The sequence below is a fragment of the Parus major genome, chromosome 2 (genome assembly GCF_001522545.3).
Source record: "Parus major isolate Abel chromosome 2, Parus_major1.1, whole genome shotgun sequence".
Classification (NCBI taxonomy): Eukaryota; Metazoa; Chordata; class Aves; order Passeriformes; family Paridae; genus Parus; species Parus major.
This window is the reverse complement of record NC_031769.1, coordinates 86,445,234-86,472,343: the sequence shown is the minus strand read 5'-3', so window position 1 is coordinate 86,472,343 and position 27,110 is coordinate 86,445,234. Positions and strand designations below refer to the sequence as shown.

The 27,110-nt window shown below is 37.0% G+C and overlaps 1 protein-coding gene across 3 annotated transcripts in view; it reads left to right on the top strand.

Annotated features, from left to right (window-relative positions):
* The window catches only part of PTPN3 (protein tyrosine phosphatase non-receptor type 3), a 125,013-nt gene that overhangs the window by 12,583 nt on the left and 85,320 nt on the right, over positions 1 to 27,110 (top strand). For all 3 annotated transcript variants that reach the window (XR_004496027.1, XM_033512171.1, XM_015619328.3), the window contains exon 2: positions 17,102 to 17,256. Coding sequence is in view for 2 of the 3 variants with exons in the window: in XM_033512171.1 (XP_033368062.1) it covers positions 17,119 to 17,256 (138 nt within the window). In the remaining variant the exon portion in view is untranslated. The remainder of the gene's footprint in view (positions 1 to 17,101; positions 17,257 to 27,110) is intronic.

Below are 27,110 nucleotides of genomic sequence, written 5' to 3'. Positions count from 1 at the left end.
GTCTGTGCATATACTATGTGAAATCTGTACAGTACTGCAGAAAACCTAAAAATTTAGACCCAGCTTTCAGAGTGGAGCTTAAGGATCTCTAACTGGAGATAACAAAATCCTGTAAGCTACTCCATGGGAAAGTATACTTAAATATTCAAAACCTTTTATGTTAACCTGTGACTGTTTTGCATGTAAAATTAGGTGCAGGGACTACTTGGCTTAATTATGATTTGAGTATATTTAACAAGTTTTAGACACTGTTTCCAGTGCTTAACATTGCAATAGAAGAGGAGTATGTATATATGGATATGCTTTACAAGCCTGTAAAGTATATCCATATGTCAATGATGACTCCTTGGATTATTTTAATTTTTTTTTTCTTTTCATTAAGCTAGTAAAAGTATTTCAAGCAGGGAGGAAAACAGTTACAAGTTCAGTATTTCTCTAAATGAACACTGCAATTTTTTTTTACCTGTTGTTGCTAATGATTTATTATTTTTTGTTATTTTATTTATTTTTTATAAATATATATGTTATATTATTATATATTTTATATATATTATTTAATATTATTTTATTATTTTTATTTGTTTAAATTGTTTCATATCTTTATTTTCTTTGCACTTAGATCAGCCCTAGTTGTTTTGTTTTCCTGGCACCTAACCACATTAGGACCTGCTCTTGAAGTGGGCAGCAAGGTGTTTGTATTCAAGAAGAGATGTTTGATGTAGAAGTTTCTTATTCTTCCATGACTCCTTACCATAATTACAGACAAACAAATTAAAAAAAAAATAAAAAACAGCTCTGCTCCAGGCACTGGTGTGCTGTCACCTTTCTCTGGATAGCTGGATTTATAATTAACTACTGTTTGCACAATTACAAATATTATAATTTAGGTGACAGCTCCCCTTGACAGGGCAAGGAAGGAGGGAGAAGGTCGTCAAAGGGATTAATCCTGGAATAGAGGAGCTGGTGGTTTTGACCGCCTGCTGTCAGCACTGAGCCCACTCTCCCGGGGCAGGCAGCACACAGGCTTCCCCTGGAGTTTGTTCCAGGCGAGAGGGCGGTGAGCTCGGTGTGTTAGCTCAGCTCGCAGGTGCTCTGGAAACACCCTCATGTCCCGGCGGGGTTTGGGAGCCTCCTGCCCAGTCCTGGTTAATGAGTAGCTTGGACCTCCGTGTTGCCAGCACGGGGCGGCTTGACGGTGTCACCGCGGCAGAGTGGGCAGGGTGCACTGGGCTGGAGGCCCTGCGACCACGCTCTTAGGGGTGGCAGTGGGGCCCAGCACAGCCAGGCTTCTCCTCCAAGCTCAGTTTTAAAGCCTCTTTTGGAGATTTGCATGGCTGAAAACCAGAGGAAAGTAGCCATTTGAAATATGCATTTTTGAATTTTTTAATCCTTTCTTTACTGCATTTGTAATGAGAGGTGTATTTTGATACTGAATTTCTTAGATTTGATACCACTTGGTAGTAGTTCAACTTCTAAATTTAGGAAAAAGTGTTTCAGCCTCATAAGGATTTCATTTTACTTCAACTACACTGGTATTCTGCTCTTCTTGCTTTCCAAGGGTTTGAATAATTGATCAAAACAGTTTGTTTTTTTTTCTGAAGAAAATTACAGTTTCATTCCTCTGATTCCATCTACACAAGTAAGAATAAACATTTTTTTCTTACAAGCTTAGTGCACTATGGTACTTGTTTAATTTTGTACATCTTTGGCAGTGTTGCCAGTTTTTTCCCTCATGGTTTAATATTGGTCATTGAGCAAAAAGTTCTTGGATATAGGAAGGTGATAGTTTGCTAAACTGTTGCATACTGAAAGCTTGTGGTAGAAGAAAGTAATTAGTACAGTCTATGATGATGATTGTAATAATACCACCAGAAAGAGTGGTCACCCTTGTTCTTCTGAGGTTTTCATTTCCCTGTCCTTCTGGAGATGTTAATAAGGTAGAGCTGGGGAGTTGGTCTCGAAGCATTAAAAGTGTATGATGGCAAAAGGTTTTATACTGTAGCAGGTCAAACCTTTATCTGTAATACAAAATGTTAAGACCTGTATGTAAGTGTAGTAGTGCATGTCTGGCACAGAAGTTAATGTGTGCTATGTGGTCACTGTTAGTTGTCTGTACATGAATGATTTGGGTCATGTTGGAGAAAAAGGTGACAAATTCAGTAGTAAGAGAATGCCAGATAGTTGAATGAGATGCATCTGTCTCCTCCCCCAGTTGTGCAGATAAAGTTTCTTGAGACTGGCTGGGAGACAAAAAAGGTGCTGTCAAGGAAGCACTTCAGACTCAGCATGTAATCATACTGCCTAACATTTATGAAGGGAAAGTCACAAAAGATACTGAAACTTCAATGGACATTTAAAAAAACAAACAAGCATGACCTCCCAAAAAAATTCCAAGCAAAAAAAAAATCCCCCAAACACCATATTTTATTTCATAATAATCTATGGTTTAACCCCTCTTTTTTTTTTTTTTTTTTTTTAATAGTGGTAGTAGGATTTTGTACAAATCCTAAATACATTTTTTTTTCTTTTTTGCCTGGCACTGATCTAGTTCTTCAGGAGCAAATTTCATTAGTTTTTTTTAAAGATGCTAAGTAATTCCCCTTCACTATCTTATCTAATTTGTTCTTCCAGTCTCTGTTTGGTTCTCCTACCTGTGTTACCATTTGCTTTGTTCCATCCCATTATGCTTTTATTCCTCCAGTACTTTTTTTTATGTCTCGTCTTCTGCTTATTCTACTTGAAACCCCCTATAGTCTTCAGAACCTGCACTAGTTCCTGATTCAATTAGTCTTATCACTTCTGATTTATTCTTACCTTTGAACATATCTGATATAATGCTTTTGGAATTTATGGAAAGGGGAGCTCTTTCTTCATGAATGTGATAAGAAATAAACCAGGAGGCATTCCCTTTTTGATTTTTCCTCAAGGTTTTCAAGTGTTTCCCTGCCAGAGCTCTGCTATGAAGTTCTCTTAGACCTGCCTTCCAAACATGCTGCTGTGATTCACTTTGGCTGCTTTGTGTTTTCTGGCTCAGGGTAGGAAGCCAGCTTGTCATTGCATTCAGTCCCCATCAGAACTGTCCTACCAATTGTTCTTTCTATTCTTGCAAATTGCCTTTACTTGGAAGAATTTCTGTTCTTGTTGTATTGCTTCAAGAAGGGGACTCTATGCTGCTGCTTGAATTTAACCCGGTTGAAGGTTACATACCTTGCAAGTTTTGGCTAGATTTAGCAGTTAATTTTCAGTGCATGCTGAAGCTGAATCCCCACCCCATTTTCGCAAGGTACAAACTTGCTTGGGTGAAATACTGGATTTTAGTAATAGTAGGAAAGTGTATGTAGTGTAGGTCAGAATTTGTACTTTGATTCCAAAGATCAGGCAGCAGCTAAGAGCATTCAGCATGTGTAAATATTGATGTGACATTCAGAAAGCTCTCGTGGGCAAGCAGACCACTTACTTGCTCATAACAAGGTACATTTTGCACTAGGAAAGCAATTAAGATTAAATAAACTAAGCTGAGTATTTTTATTTAGGTGTAATTTAGGGTAGGCAATCTGGAATAGGGGTCATTACCTTTGTTACTGATTACAGCATCAGCTTAAATATTAGAGATCTATGTAAAGGTTTAGCTAATAGCTTTCAAAATCAAGTTGTTAATCTATTTTATTCAGTTGCTAAGGTAAAATAAGCTTGATGACATCGAAGAACCCATTTCAAATTAATTACTCCTTTAAGGCTCTCATGATGATCAGTTATTTCCAGGAAAAAAGGCTGGTTTGTCATTGATTTGCTGTACTGCTTGTTTTAGTTTTGTACAAATCCTAATTAACTAGTCTTCAGCAAAACTAGAAATACAGTACTTTGTTTCCAGGTAGTCCTTGTTTTGATGCCTTTCCTTTAAAATGCACTTCTGGTGTACTGCTGGGTCATGAAAGAAACACGAAAGCAAAATAAACAGTAGTTATGGACTTCTGTCCTGTTTTTCATTCCAGCTGTTCTGTGATCATAGCTCTAATGATGAGCTATGATCATTGACTGATGAGATGCTTCAGTCAACCCCCTCTACCTCTCCCAACCCTTCTACATTAGGTTTTGAGGAATTTGCCTGTGGGGAGGCATTACCCATTACCTCTTGCAAAAGTGCTGAGCAGAGAGGAAACTGGTGGAGATACCAGATCTCAGCACTATAAGCAGAGCTCTCCCTTTTTTGCTCCCATTTCAGTATAAACCAGCAATACTGGCCTAGTGCCTGCATTCCTCTGTAATCAGTTGCCACAGCATGCTAAGATTGCTTTGTGGGAAGTAGATAAATATTCTACCTGTCAGCCAGGAATACAAAAACTGAAATAGAAAGGCTTGGGGAATGTCAGATCTACTTGGCAAAATTTGGTGTGCTTGTTTGAAAATGCTTGCCATTGTCTTGTGCACTGAATGATTTGAAACTTAAAAACCAAACTTGCCTCTGAATTGTAAACTCTGAAAAATAGCAGCAGTTGATACATAGGGATGCTTTCTCAAAAATGAGATGGTTTAATTCTGTAAATTATGTGATCTTGGCTGTGCATGAAAGTTTTAACAACCTTGTAAATACAAGGTTGAAAGAGACTTGCATTACTTCAGATCATAACAGGAGGCTTTTTTATAAATGTCCATTTGCTGGATTGCTGTGTTAAAAACGAGTAAAATGACCTAAATGGGCTTGAATTACTTGTGCAAGTGCTATATGTCAGTAGGACAGTTGGAGAAGAAATAACAAAACACCAAAAACCCTAAAACAACCCCCCTACCCTGTTTTCCAATAAAACTAAAGTTGTACTTCACTCAAGAGCAAGCAGTTCTTTACCAGACTCCTTTACAAAATCTCGCTCTAATCCATTCCATTTTAGTCCCCCAAACTCCAGTTTAGTTTGCATGGCTCATGCTCACTCTTCTTTGGTGGCCTCATGGCAGAAGGTTTAGCAGGTATTTGTCCAAAAGCTGGCCCAGTATACTCACCCCAGCCTGTGATGGTGGAGGAATGCTCTGCCTTCCCTGGTCTAGGGAGATATCTGTGCTGCAAGGGACATGGCTGTCCAGCCTGAGCTTAGCACCAAAGCTGTGTTGAATCCTGACTGGGAGGTTGATTTTTGGTTCTTTGGGAGCTTAATTAATGTGTTGAAAGGGAGAAAATGACCAAGAGATAGCTGCCACTGGATTTGTAGTGGAGGGAAGATGCAGGAGCATCTATTTGAGGTGAGTGCTTTTTGGACTGGTCTCCTTCTGGTGCGGTGCACCATGGTTACAGGTGTGTGTTAATCTCGTAGTGTGGTGAAAAAATTGCCTAACAGGGATGTGAAGATGTAAATGTTTGGATTTTGCTGATTTATTCACTTTAAATACTGATGGAAAACCAGAAAGCATAAATTGTTTGCAAGCTAGAACTTCAGTATGTTTACTCTATTTTTTGTCTTCACTCTGTGGAGGAAGTCCTTTCTTCTTTTAAAGTGAGGATGTCCAGGCACATGCAGGAATTGGAAAAAATCTGTCCAGTTTGGGTGGCAGTGTTGCTTTTTTTTTTTTGTTTGTTTGGCTATTCTCTGCGCAGAAGGAGGAGGAGGACTTGTGCAAAAGCTACAGAGCTGCAGTCAGTGCAACTGCAGGTCACGGAGAACAGTTTGATCTTATTGATAACAAATTCTTGTGATACTAGATGTTTTGAAGTCTGTGGAACAAACTGAAAAGGAAGAGGTGTGCTTTGGTAAGCTTAAAATACAAATATTTCTATTAGTCATAAATGGGGGAGGAAGATGAGATGAGGAGAGGAAAGAATGGCAGTAAGCTGTTAATCTCTGGCAATTGTTTATCAAATGCAGGTGTTCCTAGACTGGCTTTCCACAGTGTGTGTTTGCTTTTTCTTCTTGATTTACAAATAATCATATAAATGGGTTGAGTTGGGAGGGGCCTTAAAGATCACCTAGTTCCAGACCCCCTACAATGAGCAGGAATACCTTACACTAGAACAGGCTGCTCAAAGCTCTGTGCTGCCTGGTCTTGAACACTTCCAGGGGTGGGGCATCCACAGCTTCTGTGGGCAACCCATTCTAGTGCTTCACCATCCTCATAGTGAAGATTTTCTGCCTAATATCTAAACGAAATTTCTCCTCTTTTAACTTAAGTCATTACCCTTTTTCCTATCACTACATACCCATATAAGAAGTTGTAGATTTTCTGGAGGTTTTTTTCTTCTCCCTTAATCCCCTCACAGGGCAAGTAAACTTCTTACATGAACATCTTCAGTTTTGTTAATCTGAATATGTAAAAATAAGAAGTTATGATCAAAGTATCAAGAAGTGTTTTAATTTTATCACATTTAGGTTTTGATTCTGAGATGCAAGACTTCTGCAGCACATTTTCAATTATTTTCTGAAGATCACAAGGTAGAACTTTGTGTAATTTCTTCAGTTAGTTTTGCGAAACTTGGGGATCTCCTGAACTTGTCATTTTGAACAGTCTAAATGGAGTATAAATTGCATTATAGAATTATAGTCTCTAAAAGAAGTACTTTTTTCTGCCCATACAGCCTGAAGTTCCCTTCATAGCATAACTTACAATTTTCAGATTGCTATTGTGTCTTCCCTTTTTCTTTTAAAGGAAGAATTTCTGTGATTTGATTATTTTACCATTTAATCTTTTTCAATGCTATTCTGTGGTTACCTGCAGATTGCCAGTGTTGTGTTCCAAAGCCCTTTGGGGACCTTTTGAAGCCATAGGTTTTATAACGGAAGTCTTCTGTCATGCTTAATGGAATATATTTCAAAAGCTAGTGGCAGAATGTGGATTATAAAATATATGAAACAGGAATGCATTGAAAACAATTCTGTGAAGTTTTAAGTTCTGAAATAAATATCTGGGTTCAGAAAGGTAATTCATAGTAATTCTGAAGAGTTTTTTGTTCATAAACACAATTCATAGTAATTCTGAAGAGTTTTTTGTTCATAAACACAATTCAAAAGATAGGTTTTCTTCTGAGACCTGAAATGTTTTCTTGCAAAAAGTATGGACTGGGTTTGTTTGCTGCCAGTGATGAGACTTTTTCTTCCCAAGCTTGAATGGTACACAGTCCTTTGTTGTGTTGAGAAGCAGATTGAGTATTACCCACAGTGGAAAACACCAGGTAAGAGTGGCAGGTCTTGATCCGCTACTCAACTGTGCCCATGCATGAAGGAAACTTCAGTCATCTGTAATTTCAGGCTATTTCTCAACAATTCAGTGCTGAATTTTGTGTGGAATTTCTGTTTTCTTTAAAAGCTGAGTTAGCTTTTTGTGACATTAGTTATCATTAATACTCTCACAGCCATGATTAAGGTGTTTTCTTTCCTTCTTTCCCCCTTGGCAACAAAAGTCAGTCACCACTGCCAGCAGCATCTTTCTGAGCTGACAGATTTCAGGGCCATTCAGTCCTTCTGTAGAAGAACGAGTTTTTAAGTGTATCCACAGTCCAGCTACCTACCCCTGCTTTTTCAAAGTTTGAAAAGTATACTTTGGAAATTACTTCTGTCGTGATCCGTGTTCAATATGGAGAGGAGGAAAGCGACTGGTTTGCAAAATGTCAATAGTGCCAACATCAGAAATAGAATGTGAACATTTATATTCACAGCCTTGGGTTGAGTCTGTAGTCTGTTCTGTCTACAGTCCACTATATTCTTGCTCCTTGAAACATAGCTTGAATTTCTTTTGCTTTTAAGAAGGAAGATGAAATGTGAGGTACAGTGACATCAGTCATGTTGAACAGACTGAAATCTTTAATAACTGTAGCTTTGACATGCAAAATGTACTGTGTTAATTTGAGGTAAAAGTTATAAAAGATCTCTTACTTGTCTGGCATATATATATATATATAAAGGAAAAAAATACTTTAAAAATGTATTTGAGGTATGAGGAGAGGATTGTTTCAGAAAGCTGGTGTTTGGGTTTTTTTTAAAATGCCTGTTATTCATAAGAGGCATTATCTGCAATTTGTGATTTTCTATTTTTTTTGGTAAGCCGTCATCATGGTGCATTGGCAGATGAAATGTTTCAGTGTAGATCAGTAGTCTTTTAACTCATAGGTGGAGGACAACTGTTCAAAGTTGCTATCAGAAAAGAGCATGTGTCCTATAGCAAACATTATATGGGGACTTGAAGTTTTCTGACACTCTCAGCAACATTCTCAAAAGTGAAATATGTATGTATTTGTTTATGTTACACTATAGGAGGTAGAGATTTATATTAACCTGGAAGCATAGTGGATAGTGTGAGATTTATGTGAGTAATCCCTATTTTATTTTAAGGTGTTTTTAAAACCAGTAGAACTAGTAGTTTCTAGACTGTTTGATTAGTATCATACTATGGATATAGTAAAAAAGTAGAATTTCCCTCTAAAACCATGTTTTGAAAATATGTTTTAATCTTTAGAGCTTTGGTTATTTTTCTACATCTCTTCCTGAATCTATCAGGCAGTTAGTTACAATTCTGCTTAAATATCACAGCTTTACTTGGCAGAAGGACTGACGTGATGGTTCTTGTTTTGTTATTTCATGTTATGTGTCAGACAAAAGTTTAATGACACCGTGTATTGCTAATGGAATTTGAGGTCTTTTTTGTATTTCAGTTTTGGTATGGTGATTAATTTGATAACTAAGATTTCAGAATATTTTAGTTACTTGTCATTATAAATTTCAGTGGTTAATGCTTACTTACTTGGCTTTGAAAATTTGAAGGCATAAATTATTTACTCTATATAAACTCATATATTTTTGTGAAATGTTGATAGCTGGGCACTGCAGTGCTCAGCTTTCACTATGACTCAGTCTTCATTTCCACTCTTCAGCACTGTCAGTGTAAGACACTAACTACCACGCTGGAGAAGGTGAACTTCAGCTTTCATTCTGCAGTTTTATTGCAGTATTTATTTTGAATTCATGCAACGTTTTTTGTTACCTCCCAAAGGCATTATTTGGAAATAAAGTAGTCATAGCCCTTGTATTTTTTTGTGAGATGATTTTCTTTTGTTCTCTGATCCACTTAAAGCTGAGGCAGGCAATAGAGGAAGCCATAGAGTTCCTGAACACTTTGATTGGCAGGGTGCAGGAAGTGAAGGAGCATGCTGTTTGCTGCCCTCAACACCCTGGCTGAAGGTGTTATTTTATAAATGTTTTTTTTTAAATAAACATCGTAAAGATCTCTGACATGAGCACTAAAACTGCAAAAAATGTGCAAGCATTATAAGTGTGTCTTGTTCTCATCTGTATTTCACAGTATTTTAGCTGTGTAGGGAGCAGGTCTCTTGCTTTTTCTTCCCACTAGTTTTTCTGCTCTCACTCATTCTTGCATGCAGTAGATACTGTCTGTGTACTTGTGGTAATCCTGTGTCTCAGGTCTAGCAATAATGCTTCATTCTCTTTGAAATTACACATTTGATCCTACAATGCCTTACCTGCATGGTTTTATTGTATGTATGTAAAAATAAAAAAATTGTGAAGTTGGCATGACCAGATTTATACCTTTGAAGTCTGAGGAATTATTCATACAATCTTTTTTGATCCTTTGCAAATGTGACCAAAATATTTCCCTCAGAAGCTGGAATAAAGAATGTTAAAAACAGGATCTGAACAACACTGAAATTGATGGCCAGTATTGTTTTTCCACCAATAAGCTCTTCTAGAATTTAGTTACCTTTAGGTTATCTGATTTCAAGATTAAGTTTTCAGATAAGCAGTCTTTGCTGCTGGACATGTTGATGAAAGGCTGGGATCATCCTTCTAACCCCCAGTCCCCCATGTAAAGGCTATTACTATGTAAAGAGTATGGTTATTTTGGTCAAATAATCTCTATTACCCTGTGATGGCAGCCTGTTCTGCTTCTTTAGTCTTAACAGCAAGAACTGTTGGGATGCCTGAAGTTGTTTTAAGGCTCTTGGGGTAAAAATCTTTCTGGTAAATCTTTGCAGGTGAAGCACACATTTTTCAAAAGGGGAGGAGGAGAGGAAGGAGGGTCTCAGAAAAGTTGATACGGAATCTTTGTCTCTAAAACTCATCTTGGAATGAATATATATGTAATATATATATTCATATGTATTTTTATAAATGTATTCATTCATATGTATTTTGTATATATATTCATTCATATGTATTTAGATATATATATATATAAAACAAATGTTTGATGTGAATATTTCCTCTTTTTTAAGGATAATTTGGTCATTTAGTGTTTTTACTCTGCCACTCTAAGATGGTCCCCAACAGAAATGCTGTCTCCTGTGCAGCTGCATGAGTGTTATGTAGGTGCCAGGCAGCAGAACTGAAATAAGGATGGGTGACTTATTGTGGTGCGTGGCTTTTCTGCACCAGATACTGCAGCTGCTCACACTGCTTGCATTACCTTCAGTATGATACTGGTTTAGTGGGATCTCAGCGACGTGTCAGTCAGGGCACAGTAAAATGCTAGAACTAAAAGGCATATTTCCCCTCCCATCCATCTCTTCTGGTCTGTTTTTGACATTCATATGTGGTCTTGCTGGAATCTAGAGTTTTAAATAGCTGGATTTCCCATGAAAACACTGCAATATGGATTTACCAGGGTTGTGTTATAATGAAAAGCTAAAGGAATTGCAGGGAAGGCTTGCAAATCACTTAATTACTCAATTTTATGCACTAATTAGGCATCTAACATCTTATAGTTATTTATTCACCTGCATATGTTAGATTCTCTTCTAAGAGGCAGTGACTACTGTACATAGGTAGGTACCTGATTTCTAGACATAGGAACAAATCCAGTTTATTTACTTACTGGATTTTGAAAGTGAAATAAAAAGCTGGATTCCAATTCTGTGCTGGTTAGAAGAGGAAAGAGTATTCACAGTTACTTGTGGTCTGGTTTGTGTTTTTAGATTATTTTAGAATGTTTTTCTTCCTTGTACCTACCTTCATTGAAACTAAAATGCTTTGAAGTACATTCTAAATAAACAAATAGAGGTGTTGCACTGTATGTGGCCTACCCTGAAGGCTTATTTGTGGGTGAACTCCAGCATTAAGGGCTATTAAATGAAGAAGAGGTATCATTATATTTTACTGTGGAAGGATGTTTTCTCTTTGCTCTGTTCTGTACTGGTTCTGGTAAATTGTGGGTTGGCATATGGCAATATGTGTTAGGCCTGTTTGAGATTTAACTTCAAAATGCTTATGTTTTTTGCTTATATGAACTAATTTTCTGTGAAGAATCTCTGCCTATAGGTTTTTTGTTTTTTTTCTTGAAAACATAAGATGATAACTAGAATGATTTAAGCCTTATTAGTATTTTTGGTAACACTCTTAGAATTCTTTGCTGGACCAATTAGTTACTTATACTGCAGATAAATAATTTTGCTGTGCTTGAAAATATCAGGTGTCAGCCACTGGAAACAAATCTAAGAAAGCCAAATCTTTAGTTTTATTAATGTTGATTTTAACCTTGGTGTGAAGAGTCTCTATTATAATGATATTGCTGCCCTCCTCAAAGAGCAGTGGTTTGAAAACTTGTAGCTACTGCTTTGGAAGTTGTGGGTGTATCTACACACATGCAGTGACTTCCAACATGATATTAACCTTTATTCCTGTTGTAAGGAAAGCTATGCTGCAACAAGCCTTTTCTTTGTTTCTCAGTTTGGAGGTATTTTTATACTATACGATGTAAGGCTTAATCCTTTAAGGCTTTCATGCTTGTTCTTTATTTACGGTTTAATTGCTTTGCATTTGATTTTTTTTTATTTTTTTATTTTTATTTTTATTTTTTCCAAGTGATGTGAAGTTTCATCAGGTTGCTTCTGGCTTCCACACTTACTTTCTGTATAACTTAAATGAACACATCAGGAAAATTTTGTGAGGAAATAACTACAAATAAGGAGAAAATGGTGACTGGCACTCACTGCTCAAAATGAAGATTGTCTTTGGTTGTTGCTTTAGTAATGCCTGATAATTTATATTGTGGTCAATACCTCTTGGGATTTTCCTGTGAAATAGAAGATTTGAATTTTTTATTAATAGGGAGGCATCTAGTTTCTCATAGGGAATGTAGAAAAGAGGAAGCATTTCATCTGCAGAAGGTGAAAGCAGAAACTATTTTTCATACGTAGTGAGTTAAGCCTAATTCTTCTATTTGGAAAATCTGCCTGAATAATTTAGTCGTCGCTGAGGTGCACTGATGATAGATACAGCTTTGAGGTGTGTAAATAATTCTTAACTACATGGTTGATGCATACTGAAGAGCATTTGTATCAGTTGTCTTAGGGATATACATTGTTACAAAGACACCTTAACTTTCTTATAGCTCTTTCCTTTCCCACCTCATTTATCTTGTATCTTTTAAGTAAAGGAACAGATAAACATAAAATGTAACTGTTACTGAGAGGATACACAAGACCGGCCATGTCTTTATTATGACTGCTTTTCTCTTCCTCGCCCAGGTGGTCACTCTGACAATATAAGTGGGTTGGAAGTACTATTCTTTTGTAAATGACATTCCCACAGATTCTGTAGTATATATGATTTTTGAGAGGCAAACATTTTCAGTTTAAGACTTATTGCCATAGTCTTCTAGAAAAAAACATGAGTGCAACCATTTACAGGAGTAAATTATCCCTATTTACCCAAAGAAATGGGTATCAAATAAATGATTTATTAAAAAAAAAAAAAAAAAACCACCAAAAAAAACCCCCTAAAACGATCACATTAACAGTTCTATGCAGTGTGATTATATTTGGAAGGTCCTTGAGTGTATACCCAGCAAATCTTCCCTTGATTTAGTTACCTGGTAAAAAAGAAGTTAATGGTTTATACTGATAATGGAGCCTTAAGTTTTTTTAACAACAGTTTCGGAGCAGTTGGAAAGAAATTAAATGCTGGTATGGAAAAAAGTATTTTTAATAGTCAGTCTTCAATACAAAAGATGAGGAGAACATGTTATTTTTGTTCTGCTTGACTGCAGTGTTACTGTAGGAGAAGGCATGCATAACCAAACTTGTCCATAAAAGTGTTTAATGTACTTGGAAAACATTAACTTCTTTTCATGGCTGTACTTGTATTGTTTCTCCTGTAAGCCTACTGCATGATTTCATTATGGGATAGAATTCCACATGTTTGTTTTATACTTTATAACTGTGAAAATAACTGTGTTTTGGGGTGGTTTTGTTTGTTTAATTAAAATATACCTCCCAACTTCCTGGATGTTTTTTAGGCAACAAGCTTATTTTAGGGAAAGGGGAAAAAGTATTAAAGTATTGACTTGTTGATAGTGTTAAATTGTCTTGCAGGTTTTTTAAAGTTTGGTTTCAATTCTGAATCAGCCTCCTTCCTGAGGCTACAAACAGGAACTGACATTTGCATGTAATGGCTGGTTCTGGTTGCTCAGGGCTGGAGGGTGATTGCTAGGGCTTAAAAGCCCTAGTCTTAGAAGTGTAAGGCTTCTGGTTGTGCTGGGGATCTCAGTGGCCCCTCTGCTTTCCCCAAAAGCAGTTGCCATTGCAGGTTCCTTCATGTGCTTCTACATGTTGCACTGGGGTCCATAAGCCATTCCAACAATCTGGCCCTATTTAAAAGACAGCTTTAAACACAGCTCACTTATGGATGAAAAGTCATGGAGCAGATCCAACAACTCAGCTGCTCATCTGTCTCCTGTTCTCCTTCCCTTGCCCTTTAGGCTAGGGATTCACTAATTTTTTCCCTTGCTGGCACTTGCTGAGCATGTGGCACGCTGAGGTGGGACACGCAAAGTGGTGTGGGCAGGTTCCAGCGGTGTGACACCTGTAACAGAGCTCCCTGAGGAGCTCACTTTGCACAGTGGTGCTCAAGGCCATGAAGGTGGGAAATAGAAGGCGTGGCTTTCTCTGCTGGGGGCTCCAGCTGGAGGCAATTTCCTAGGGCTTCATTAGTCCTCTTTGAGCTCCCATTGACTGATGGCTGTGGTGTCCAAACACTCAGCCATTTGTCCCTGTCTTTTGGCACAGCTCCTGTGGTCAGCTGGCTTGGTCAAGGACAGCCTCAGCTGGGGCTCTTCGGATGCCGTAAACACAAACTATGAACTCTGTGTTCCTGGTGTGATTTTACATAAAATGGTAAAAATAAAGAAATTTTCATTTGTGAACCCAATGCAAACTGGTCACACTAGCAGGTTTGAATTTCTCATGATGAATTTCCAACTTACTGGGCATATAACCCAGCATCCAGCAGATCACCTGAAAGTGTCAAACCAAAGGTAACTGAAAAACTAGCACAAGACTATAAATTTCAAACTAAGCACCTCTCATTTTATAGTGAACTGCAGTATGTAAATACGTGTTACTCTTGATTCTTGGATAGCTTAGGTTATCCAGGAGACAGGCACTGGGCTTCCTACAGAGGGACCATGATATGAAATAGACCTGTAATTACTTGTGCTACTATGCACAGTCACTTAAATAAAAATCATCAATTTGGTTTATTCAGGTAAATTTTTTTTCAGGTATAAGAGTTTTCTTGTTTTGCTGGTATTTTTTTCTTGTTTTTTCTGGATAGCAGGCACATACGTATATAAATGTTATTGATGCTATTTATTGGCTTCTGCATTTGAGGCTCAAACAAGTGAGTAGCAAGATCTGGCTATATTGTAACACTTGAAAAAATAATGTTCTGCTGGAGAGGGATTAAGGTTGGGTATCAAAATGTCTGAAGGGTTTCCAAGTGTAGCTCAATTTGCAGCATGTTCTGCACTAGGGCTTCAGGGGCTGAGCACTGTTCCTTTTCTCTGGGTAGATCAAGAGCAGAGTTCTGGAGACTCCTGTGATTGTTGCTCTCTGCTGAAGCCTGACAAAGTTTTAATACAATTAAGGCATAGAGAAAGAGAATAGTAGAAGTGTAAGATAGGTTGGAACTTATAAGTAAAAGGGTCAAATAGCCTTTTTTCCTAGGAATGCAGAAATCTGTGTGCTGCGACTGTTAGGCATTGCAATGCGAACTGAGCCTTGAAGGCCAGTCTTTGAAGCTTTGAATCTGGCTACCAAAACATTCTCTCTCATCTAGTGGCTGGCCCACAGTGAAGGATAACCTTCCACTTATCCATCAGTGGACTGGAGGATAGAGAGCTATTTCTGCAAATGAGAAGGGATTTTTTTCCCTGAGCTGAGGTGGAGAGTGTAGAAAAGACTTTGTAGTATAATTCATGTAGTCACTTGACTTTTTGGTGAAAGATGAACACAGTGCTGAATAAATAGTTTAAAACTAAGCTGCTAGAAAATTGGAAAATGTGAGATTGAAGGCTTCCTCTACAATCATAGCTTGCTGTCAACTTTCTGTGTACTCTTGATAATTGGATAACTGTATGTTTTATTTAACAGTAACCATTCCTGAATTAGCCCATTTTCTGGATATTAAAAAAAAATAAAAATACTATAATTAACTGCAGAATGTATATCAAGAAAAATTGCAGAACAATGGGAGTGTTCGGTGTTTTTTATGGAAATATTGTTTGTAATTCTCCTAAAGATTACCTCTTTTTTTAATCTCCTCCTTTAAAAACAAAACAAAAGAAAAGAGCCAGAGAAAACCAACAGCTAAAACCTCCAAATCACACCTTTTCTGAGGAAAAAAAAATAAAATCATGCTGGCTAAAAAATTAGTCATGATAGCTTACAGTTTTGATTTTAGAGAATATACAATGGTGAACTATCAATTGGCTGACAAAACACCCCATGAGAGTATTGTTGGAAGTGTTGAATGCTAATGTGTGTCTGACTTCTGAGCTGTCTGTGAGAAGGCAATTGTTTTAGCTGCTTCTGAGTATAGTTTACACATAGTTGAATGAAGATGGATCACTGGCTGCTTTGCAGCCCCAAAAAGCCCACTTTATACAATTTTACATCTCATAGCTCTTTCTGCTTTTCACGTATCCCTTTCAAAGAGATGTGTAGTAGATGCAATGCTTTGGTATTATAAGTGATTTATTTTTTTTCCTGAATTGTTCCATTTCTCTAGCTGCATAGAAGAAAAGCCAGCCTGTGTTTTAAGGCAGATACACAAAAAAGGGGAGATGGCAAACTAGTATTCATATAGGTGCCATCTAGCTTGGCCAGCAGTCTATGCAACACTCATATTATGCAAGTCCCTTTTGTAGCTGTCCCCTTATAAGTGAGGTATGGTTTGGTAATTGGTATGGTAATTAACCTGGAAAACTATCCTCTGCTTCGCTTGCCAACTGGCTTTAAATGCTGTGATCTTAATTGGTAAACTGATCCAGTGAAAAGAGCCTTGAAATGTTTACAGGCTTGTCTGAATTTAATTCACCTCTTATTTCAATGAATGCCTTTTTCTGTTTCATGGGATGTTCTTTTGTTTTAATTTGTAAATACTGGTTTTCAGAGTTTTGGTTTTGAGGAAAGAGTTGTTTTTTTAAAAAAAAAAGCCTAAGCAACAAAATAACTTTTATCTTGTGGCATATTCTTCTTTGATATGAATTTCTGGCTTCATGAATTTATGTATGATAGACTGTAAAATATTGACATGTTTTAAGGTTAGTTCTGCTTGCCTTACATATGGTGTTTGCATATATATTCCTGAATCGGTGTTACTTGATAGAACCTGATTTGCATTAACTCAAGACTGTTTTGTCAGTTGAGAGTAAACAGAATTATTGTGAAATTTGTATTGTAAATGCAGAAATATATAGGAAATGTAAATGGGGGTAAGGGGTTTCCTAGTTATAGATGATAAAAATTTGTCTTGACATTGTTTTCCTACTTTATAGTAGCTGTTTGGGGTTTTTTACTGACTTAAACTAAGGCAGTGGGTCATGCCTAACCTTGCATGGCATTTACCATTGCAGTGCATAATATGTATTTGTTAGAGGGATTACCTGTGATTCTCTTGATAATTTTCACATTTACAATGAGAGCCCCTCTATATTTATGCATTTACATCCTGGTTTACAACAGGCTAATTTTACACCTTATTCTTTTCCTATAAGAAGCATTTGTTAACTTGGGGTATAATGAGGTCTTGGTGATGTCGTGAGTTACTCTGGAAAAACTAACATAGAGAATTATAAAAACTGTCATTAAACATAATTTTTTGTTTTATAGGTTATTCAGCAATAGTTATGAACTCCCGTTTACGAGCCTTAGGTGGGAGGATAAATAACATACGAGCATCAGAGCTACCAAAAGAGAAAACCCGATCAGAAATAACCTGTAACGTCCACTTTTTGGATGGCTCAGTACAAAGCTTCAAAGTCAACGTAAGTTTGGAAAACTACTTTCTTTTTAAATACATATAAATTTTTTTGAAAGCTGCAGATGAAATATGGGACCCTGAGGCATTGTATCTCCAAAAGATGTTGAAGATGTAGCTTTGCTGTAACAAATTGCAGGTTTACTGCTTATGAAGTGGGTTTTAAAAGTGCTGTTTTAATTTACTTTTAAGCCAATGGACCTCAGTGTCATAAAATTGTGGCATGCAGATTGTATCTGGAAAAAGGTCTTCTATATGATACAGTAACCACAAAGAAACAGATCTGGCGATCATTATCAACTATGAATAAGTAATTCATATTTAAAGGGAGCTCCCGAATTGGGATGTGCTCCTCCTTCAAAGGACTGGTAAAAAGGGTTCCTCCTGAAAGAAGGAGGCCTTATAAATTCCTGTGGTGATGTCAATACATATTTACAGAAATGCAAAGATGATGTAAACAGTGAAGACGTTGTGGCTCAGTAGGACTGTTCTGTTCAGTCTTTCGTACTTCAGTACAGTCTCTTTATTTGGATGTGGGGAAGGAAACAGGATTAATGGAGATTTAAACTGTATTTTTAGTGTATTTTATTCTCCAAGGTTTAGTACTTTAGTACTAAATACCTTTAAATACCTTTAGTACTGATTTGAAATATCCGTTCATTTTTAAATGAAAACAAGGGAAACAGCTTCACTTCTCAATCAACTTTCAATAGAATTATCTGACCATGGAGAAAAACTGTGAATAAATTTAAGTAAATTGTGTGTAAGATTTGTGTGTATTTCTTTGTATGATACTTATTTTATCCAATTTACCTTGTTTGACAAGAAGCATTTTGCTGAGGAAGCTATATTGTTTAGATATCTTAGATTACATGGTGCTTTCTAATAGGACATTTAAAACTGCACACTAAAGTTGTATTTTCCCAAGAAAATCTTGGCTGTGACAGTGGTCAAGCACTGGGTTACCCAGAGAAGTAACAGCCATCCCATCCTTGGAAGTGTTTAAGGCCAGGCTGGATGGGGCTTTGAGGAACTTGGAGTAGTGGAAGGTGTCCCTGGCCATGGTAGGGGAGTTGGAACCAGATGATCTTTAAGGTTCCTTCTAACCAAAACCGTTCTATGATTTTTCAAAATTCTGAGCCCAACTGATTTATCTCCCTACCTTCAGCATATCCCTAGGGTACCACTGCTAGTTACTTCCTTCATCCAGGGTTTGTAAGGGCCTCCTTTACTGCAGCTGTGATGCTGAACCTCATAGGGGTGATGTAGGACTCATTATTGCTCTACTTAAGAGGAGCAGGGAATGTGGCTTTCCCACTGTGTTATGGACTAAGAAAAGGAAGAGTTTTCACTGAAGATTTATGGTATTTGAGTACTGAGCTGTCATGCTGGTAATGAGGGAAGGCAGCACTTTTCTTGGAGAATGGCCCTTCCTTGGATATCTAACCTTGATATTGGCCTAAGAATAGGCTTTGCTGCACTCTGGTAGTGTCATAAGGGCCATTTTTCGAAAGGGTTTGAAGCTAGCTGCAGAAAATTTGTATCCAAGTTCTGCTTACATTAGCAGAAAAATTTAGCTTTGTGAAGTTTTTGCCTGACTCTGTGTTTGTGTGTTATTTTAATTGTCGACATATTTCAGTTTTATGTCTGTGAACAAGAATAACTCAGGTCTGTGGTCATTCTGGAAATCAGCTGGGCATGTACTGGAGGACAATAAATTTTGCTCTGAACAGATTTTCCCTTCTTGTGAAGTCTTTCTCTGTTGCTTTAGAGAAACTGTTTCTCTTATCAAGATGATTTTCTCCACATTTAATTCATTTCTGGATGACATGTTAATTAACAGTTCCATATTTTAAAGAATCACATGGCATAATTTCCCAGAAGACAAATTAGCAGGAATATATTAAATGATGTACTAGTACATTATTAAAATGAAGGTGCTTTCTGAAGTGACTAGACATAGATACAAGACACATGGATAAAAATACTCACTATGTCTTGTGGATATTGTAAATAAGTTTTCTAGGTTTTTTGCTTTCTCTCTTTTTGCAGTTATCAGTGAAATATGTTGAACTTTTCTCCTCTGTTAGTTTGGAGAACTAGACCTGAACAGGATCACCTCTTCTAAAGCATAGAGTTCAGTGTTTTCTCTTTAAAAGAACTTCAGTATTACCAGTGGAAAATTAAGACTGGGAATTCTTTAGGGTTGTTTATGGTCTAGTTGTACCTGGTTCTGATCTGTGAAGGCTCAAAGTTTGATAGGTGTTACACTTTGAACTAACATTAATAACTAACATTATTCACATATACATAAGTATGCTTTATGTTCATTGACATATTTTTCATCAACAAAGAGTAGAAAGTAAAAGTGGAAAAGCAGAATACTTGAAGCTTGGCCTTTGTCCATTTAATAGCATAAGTGGAATTGGAGAGTTCTCCGAATTTAATGACAGTGGAATGAAAACAACTGAGCATTGCTTTATAATATAGCAGCTTTCTGAACACAGAATTCTTGCTGCAAAAGGATTTCTTTCTTTCAAAGTCATAAGGAGATTATATATAAAAATAACATTAAAGAAAAGAAATGTCATGGGTAAGAACCTCAAGATAAATTTAAACTATAAATTTAAACAAATGGATATTCCTATGTTTCTATTTCTGTTATCTTGTTGACAATGTGCATATGCTCAAGACTACAAAATGTTAGGTGGGTTTAAATTTAATAGAAATAATTGATTAAATAGTCTAAACTTAAAACACTGAGAAGAACTTACATATTTTGGAATTTTGAGTTAGTTCTAACATTTTTAAAATGATGGTAGTACATTTATGGTATCTCAAAATACTGGATCTTTCAGAGAGCAGGGAGACTAGAGATAAAACTTTCTTTTCAGTCTCTGGAAACAAGATCTTTATAGAGCCCACAGCACTGATTTTCATCAATATTTTTTTTACCAAATGGCATGGCACTTTTGTAGTTATACCTATAGGTTTCTTTCTTCTTTGTCATATGATACTTCAGATGTTTGTTTTCCCAGTGGTTCTGTCTGTAGGAGGGTGAATAAAAACTAAGTATTGTAAAACTGGACAAAGGAAAAATGAAGGTAGATTTTGCATATGAATATAACCAGAGGAACTTTCTCTCTGTTGAGAAACGTGAAGGTAGCTGCATAATTTCCTCTCTGAAAAATTGTTCTTATTAATCACTTGCCCAAAAGAATATTGGTGTCCTGTATCCTGACCAGCTGTAAATAAAGACTTATTTGCAAGAGAGCAGTGCTGTTTTTTTCCTGGACTTGTTGCTTTGGCAGAGTAGCAAAGTGATTGGATATTTTGTTCAATGTTTTTATTTAAAAGTGTTATACTACAGTTTTGGTGAATCTGAAATTTGGATTCATGGTATCACAGGGAGTTCATCAGCATAAGCTGTGGTATGTGCTGGTTTTAGGTCATTATTATCAAGAAAGTTCACATGGGAGTACAGACAGACACATTCCGCTACATTGCTTACAGTCCAAAGAGTATGTTAACTATGCAAGGCTGAAATGGCCTTTCTTGTTCCACTGTTATGTGTTTCAGTACTTTGATGGAACATGTCCAAAAACCAGGCAAAGAATAGAAGGTGCATGGAAGCTGAGAGGTGGAAATGTTATTTCCAAACCACATTTGAGACAAAGGCTTGACTGCATTTAGGGCTGAATGTTGCACCTGACTTTAATTACATACAGGCTTTCTTGAAGCCTCACAGTAAATTTTGAGTGTTTCAGTTTTATGGTAAGGTTAACTCACCTCTGTTCCTAATGTCACTTCTGTCATGTTTTAAGACTATAATTCATAGGCTTTTCACCTGGAGAAAATATTAGCTGTCATTCTCATATATACAGAATTTTCTCACATACCATGTTTGAGTATATTTAATAGGTATTTATTATAGTATATATATTACATTGTGTAGTAGTGCAAATTCATCTGTAACTTTTGATTTAAACTTAAGAATTTTCTGGTTTTGCTCTACTTTGGCCCATTTGCCAGGAATGACCACCTGGGAAACATGTCTCTCCAGTAAACTGACTTTTGAGAAGGGATAAAACTGACAGAGTCAGATTATTTCTGAATTTCATTGTCTATCTGAGTTAATGCTTTTGTCTTATTACTGTGATTTTTGCTTTTAAACTAGTTGGCTATTGGTAATAGTTTTTTCTTCTTGAAATGAAAGAATGAGGCTGTAATAATTCAAGAAGTTGTATGAATTAAAGCTCAAATTATAAGGAATGTTTTTCCTTTCCTTCCACCTCAGTTAAGTTTCTTCTTCTAGTATTTGGAAGGAGTATGATTGTTAAAATGAACACCTACAGTTACAATCAGTAACTGTATTTATTTAATAATAATCGGTAACTGTAATTATTTAAAATAATGGACAGAGATACAAGTCTTAGAGGTTCTTTTTGATTGTGGGTGTGAGTTTTATAATTTTAAACAACTCATAGAAAAATGCAATGATGCAGAATTTTTGTATGCATGTCACCAAGTTTTCTTACTCAGTATTGTTTAGTATTGTTTGATAATACAAGATGGTTCAATGCCACTCTGTGTCCCTGAATGTTGAAAGAACTGCTGTATGAAGTTTCAGGCTGGCAACAAATATTTAATTTTATGTTGAGACAGGTCAGTGTACTCAACTGGAAAGCAGTAAGACAGTATGAAATTTGATGATGCCTTTGAGGACAGTGAGAAAGTGATCTGTCCTACAGCAGGCTTGTTAGTCTTAGCCCTTTGTGGGGCATGACTTCATAATAAATGCTGAAGGAAAGAATTAGTGAAGGGTAGATTTTTTTCAAAGTTAGAACTGAAATGACTAACCTCATATATATGTTTGTTTTAAATCATTTTGTGAGGCAGAGGAAATGCAGTGGGTTAAAACTCTGTCCTTGGATAAATATTTTGTATGACCTTTATTCAGGAAAATACTGTGCTAAAGTGTATGGCATCTAGAAAAGTTATGGGATGGGTCAGGAGTTGGCTGAGGAGGTGGCTGTAGATCTTGGTGAAAAAGAGATATTAAATAGTGCAAGGACATTAAAGTGAGTTCTTGACTGTCAGATTTCATAAATGTGTTGCTCTTGAAACTTTTTTAAAAAATCCAAAATATTAAGTTTGAGGCCTTATTAACAACAGAAAGATACAGGAATAGAAGTTAGCAGGTTATCTTGAATGAGGAGCAATTGCAGTGAGGGAAATCAGTAGTGTAAACTAATAGCTTTTATGAGATGAGGTAATGTTTTTTTTAGCTCAATTTTCAGTTGCAAACAATAGAGAACGGTGGCAGTTTGCAGACTGAGCTGCTCGTGTATTACTGCTCTGAAAAGGGTGAGTGCTTTCATGCATCAGGCAAGAATCTTCACAGCCAGTGTCAAGGAAGTATTAACAGTGTTAGTCTTGGCATTGAGGCAGCCCTCCAGGGAATGTCACATGTGGATCCTGGCTACTTGGAGACAAAAGAGGGAAGTTCCACAGGCAGGCATAGAAGGTAAAACTAGGATGCTCTGCAGAAGACTGGACCTTAGGAAAGAACCTGCTCTGTTTATTCTAGATTAGCAAAATCTTCCACACTTGAATAAGAGAATCAGGTGGGTAAATAAATTCCAGGAAGAGAAAACAGCAGAAGAGCAAATTAACTGTGTATAAAATCACTGTGGAAATTAAAAGAAAGTGGTAGCACTGTGTTCAGGCTCATGCATCTTTTAGGACCAAAGGACACAGGCTGTCTGGTTGTGAATGAGCATTACAGGCTAAATTAGAAAAGGATGACCTCAAACAGCACATGACAGGCAGTGGGCATTGTGTCCAAAGTGAGACTGAATTTGCAAAAGCTTCGGTGGTGCTTAACTGGGAGGCTATCATTACCAGGAAGTGGAGGCAAAGCTTCTGCAGAGGACAGGGAGATATGCTTTACATTGCTCTCTCCTCTTAAATTGTCACTTTGTACCACTTGCCTTGTAGAAGTTAACAAAATACAGACCGTTCCGTGCATATTTACCTCTTTAGTCCCAGGAACTAACAATTTTACCGTAAGTTTATGCAGCTCTTAGGGCAGTGAGTCTTGATCACCCCAGATTCTAGGCAGTATTTGACATTAAAAAATAAAGAAGGGCTTTTTTCTCTTCACAGTTGTTTAACTTACTAGAAATTGAATTTGACTAATTTAAATTCCCTAAATGTTGTACGAACTTGTTGTGGCATGGCTATAATGTAATAGGTGTTAATTATGACTGCTTTAAGTATTAATTTTTGGCCTGTCCAACATAAGGTGTAATTGATTTGAAGACAGATTTAAATGAAGGTGAATAGTGTGTGATTATGAGGTGGTTGATGCAGAGCATTTATTCTAACATTTCAGAATAGGAGTTGGTAGATGTCATGAAGGTGAATTAAATGGAAAGTTCTTTTCAGGTGGAAATATGCAAACTTCTTGAAAATGTTTCTTATCAGTAAAACTTCAAAATTCTTAAGGTTATCTTAAGAACTTCTGTAATTATAGCAGTGCAGGTTAGTGAGGAAAATACATTATTTTTTAAATTTCACTGTAGCTTAAACAGGAGCTTAATTAGCAGTGCCTTAAATATTTGATGGGTTCCTAATGTCTGATAGGGTTGAGGAGAACTTGATTCTAATGCCCAGAATTGCTGAGCAGTGTTCAAGTTGTTTTTGCCCTCCTATGGCACAGGGGAGTGAAAATAGGATGTGTTGTAAAGCAACATTGTAATATTTGAATATGCTGTGGCTATGAATTGTATTGGAATGGGTATCAAAATTCAGAAGTGGTGATGTGACATGTTTAGCCTGCCTCACTTTACACCTCGGTCTCAAAACTGTTAATTTACTAAGTAAATTGAAGATTGTGCAGCATGAGCTATGTGGTCATTTTTAGGCATATAGACTGAAAAATTATTCAAATGTTTCTTAAAGCAATGCCAAAGTTAAGGAAATAAACATTTCCTTGAAAAACTAATTAACTAAACTAACTCCCTTATAACTGGGAATTTTTACAAGACTTGAACAATTTAAAATAACATTTTTTACTTAGCTTAGATTTTTTGACTGGATCTAAGCACTGGGAAAAAAAACGATGCTTTTAGAGGGCAAGAACTGGAACCACATAAAAGTAATGCTGGAAATTACTTTTTTCTGGGAAATATGGAGAGACAGAAGAAAAGTAAATAGGTGTGTAGGTGGATAAGACTACTGCTGGCTGAACAGCTGGGTTTGGGTTTGGGTTTAGGAGACCCATGGGAACATTGCAAAGAGAGAACTGTGACTGAGTTCTCTCAAGAGAATGTCATTGTCGCCCTGAAAACTCAGCTTCTGAGCTTGCTAACATAGTTTTCTAAGGACTTTCCCAGGACTGTAATTGTAAACATAGATATGTGTACATTCTTTCTGTTACACGTCTTCTGATGGGCATCTCTCATGGCCAGTGCAGTGAGAAAGTGTTATCCTGACCATCCAATCCCTGGCCATGGTCACAAGCCTATAAATCCTGGGAGGAAAAATAAACTCTGCTCTTTCTGCACCACACCTCAACCTGTGTCCGTGTGATCTATTCATCTTCAGCGGTAATATGTCATAGTGGGGAGCTTGGAAGCAAGGGAACAGGGAAAGAATGAGATGGCTTAGCAATTCATATGTGCTGGGGGAGAGGCAGGAATGGAATTGTGAGGGGATAGGGAGACAGAAGATGAAGGCATCTGAATTGGGATTAAAGACTGGAAGCATGGAAATTGAGAAAGGAATTAGGAGATAATTGAGATAAAGTAACTAGGAGCTGTTGTGAAGAAAGAAAATGAAAAGGAATAAGAAAGAAGTGTTGAAATTCAAACTAAAAATTAGCAGAAGAATCTGCCCTCTATGGTCTTGTCCTGCCCCATTTCTAATTGAACCTGATATTCCTGAACACCTTCTTTCATCAAAGTATCTATCCCATCCTCTGTAATTACTGCTTGTGGTCATAATAAAACTTTAGGAACTTATATAGGTGCTGTCAAAAGTGCATGCCATAGGTGCACAATTAGGCTTCTGGATTGTGCAGGTGTCATAATGACACTAGGAAGTGTTAAAACTTTCTGATTATAAAAACCCAGCCCTAGGGAAATGAATATGGTCAGTGCTGATGAGTTGACTGATGTCAGGAGATATGTATTATTTCAGAGTGTGGCATCTGCTCTTGTGTACATATATGGATAATGTCTGATGGATAAATCTCAGTCTGCATGGTGGAGGCAATGCCACTGATGGTGATGGGCAGAGCTACCTGGCAGGTGCATGGTGCTGTGGCTTTGTGTGACAAGGAATGCATGGTTGCATGGCCCTTACTTGTCACTTACAGTTGAGTTTCTAAGCTGGATTTTAAGCCTATGCTATTTCAGAAAAAGTGGAATTTGATCAATGCTGTGGTTTGGCTGTGCCAGCAGCCTGTTTGAAAAGTGGGGAGTGGGAATGTGCAGGTCGGGTAGAAGGAGAACACAAAAGTGCTGCTCTTCATGGCCACACAGCCTGTGTGGACACACATTTATTGTGAAATCTCAACTGTTTTCTCTGGAAGTTAAATAAGATGGGAGACTGCTGCAGAGGAAAAGGTAGTCTCAATAGTAGAGTTGCCTACATTGTTTTCTCCACATGTGACTTTACTTACATTTAAAAATGGGCACGGCTTTTCACAGGAGGCCAACAGCCTGATGTGGTAACACTGAGCATCCAAGTCAGAGATGAGCTGCTAGGAGTTTTGCTCTAGCAGTAGAAAATGTTGGCTCCTATTCCATCCTCCAAAATAAGATAAGCCAAGTGGGTGTCCTTTGCTTGAAATTTTGTTTTTCTTTTCCCATCTTTTTAAATAGGAAGAATGCTCCTATGAGATAAGGGAAGACTATAGAATATGTTGCTGTTTAAAGCACTCAGTCACAACAGTGTTGTTCTCTATTAAAAAAGAATAAAAATCTGAAGTCTTCTGAAAGGACTTACTGGGCTCTTCTATTATAGAAAAGTTTAAGCAAATAATTGAATTGGCTTTTAAGTGAACACTCTTACATACTGAGCAAGATGGACCACCCACAATGTGGCTTGTTCATTAAATCCTTTGTTTCAAGAGATTATTTTCAAAAAAATCAAGAAATTTTCTTAAGAAATCAGACATTAAACCAGAGAATTATTTTAAAGAAATTTGTTCAAAAATAAAGTGCATGTCTTTTGCAGTTCAAATAATTTTCCTTTGAGTTTTTTGTTTGTTTGGTTTGGGGTTTTTTTGGGTTGGGTTTTTTATGTGCGCAGATATTTCTGCTTTTAAGAGAGACATTTAGAAAAATCTTAAACTAATTAGGAAACTTTGTTTTCTTTGATTTTTCCTTTTTTCAATAAAAAAAGCAAACTGGCCTGATTTTTTCTCTGTCCAGCAATTCTGTGTATAAAAATCTAGAGCTAAGATGCCATACAGCTCTGCACTTACCAAATACCATTGCAGGCAAAACAGACTGAGCTTGGAGATAATCACTGAGTTGACTACAATGAAAATCAGAGTAGGATGAGAAGTAAAATAAGTCTTAAAAACATGTTTCCACCACTCACCCCTCCTTCTTAGGCTCTACCTTCTTACCTGCAGTGGTACAGGGAGACAAGGAATGGGGATTTTGGTCAGTTTGCCACAGTTGGTTTCTTCTGCTGCTCAGGAAGAGGAGTCTTTCCCCTGCTCCACCATGGGGTCCTTCCTACCGGAGACAGTTCTCCACAGATTTTTTCAATGGGCTCCCTACAGGCCACAGTTCACAAATTGTTGCAATATGGATCACTTTTCCCTGAGGTGCAGTCCTTCAG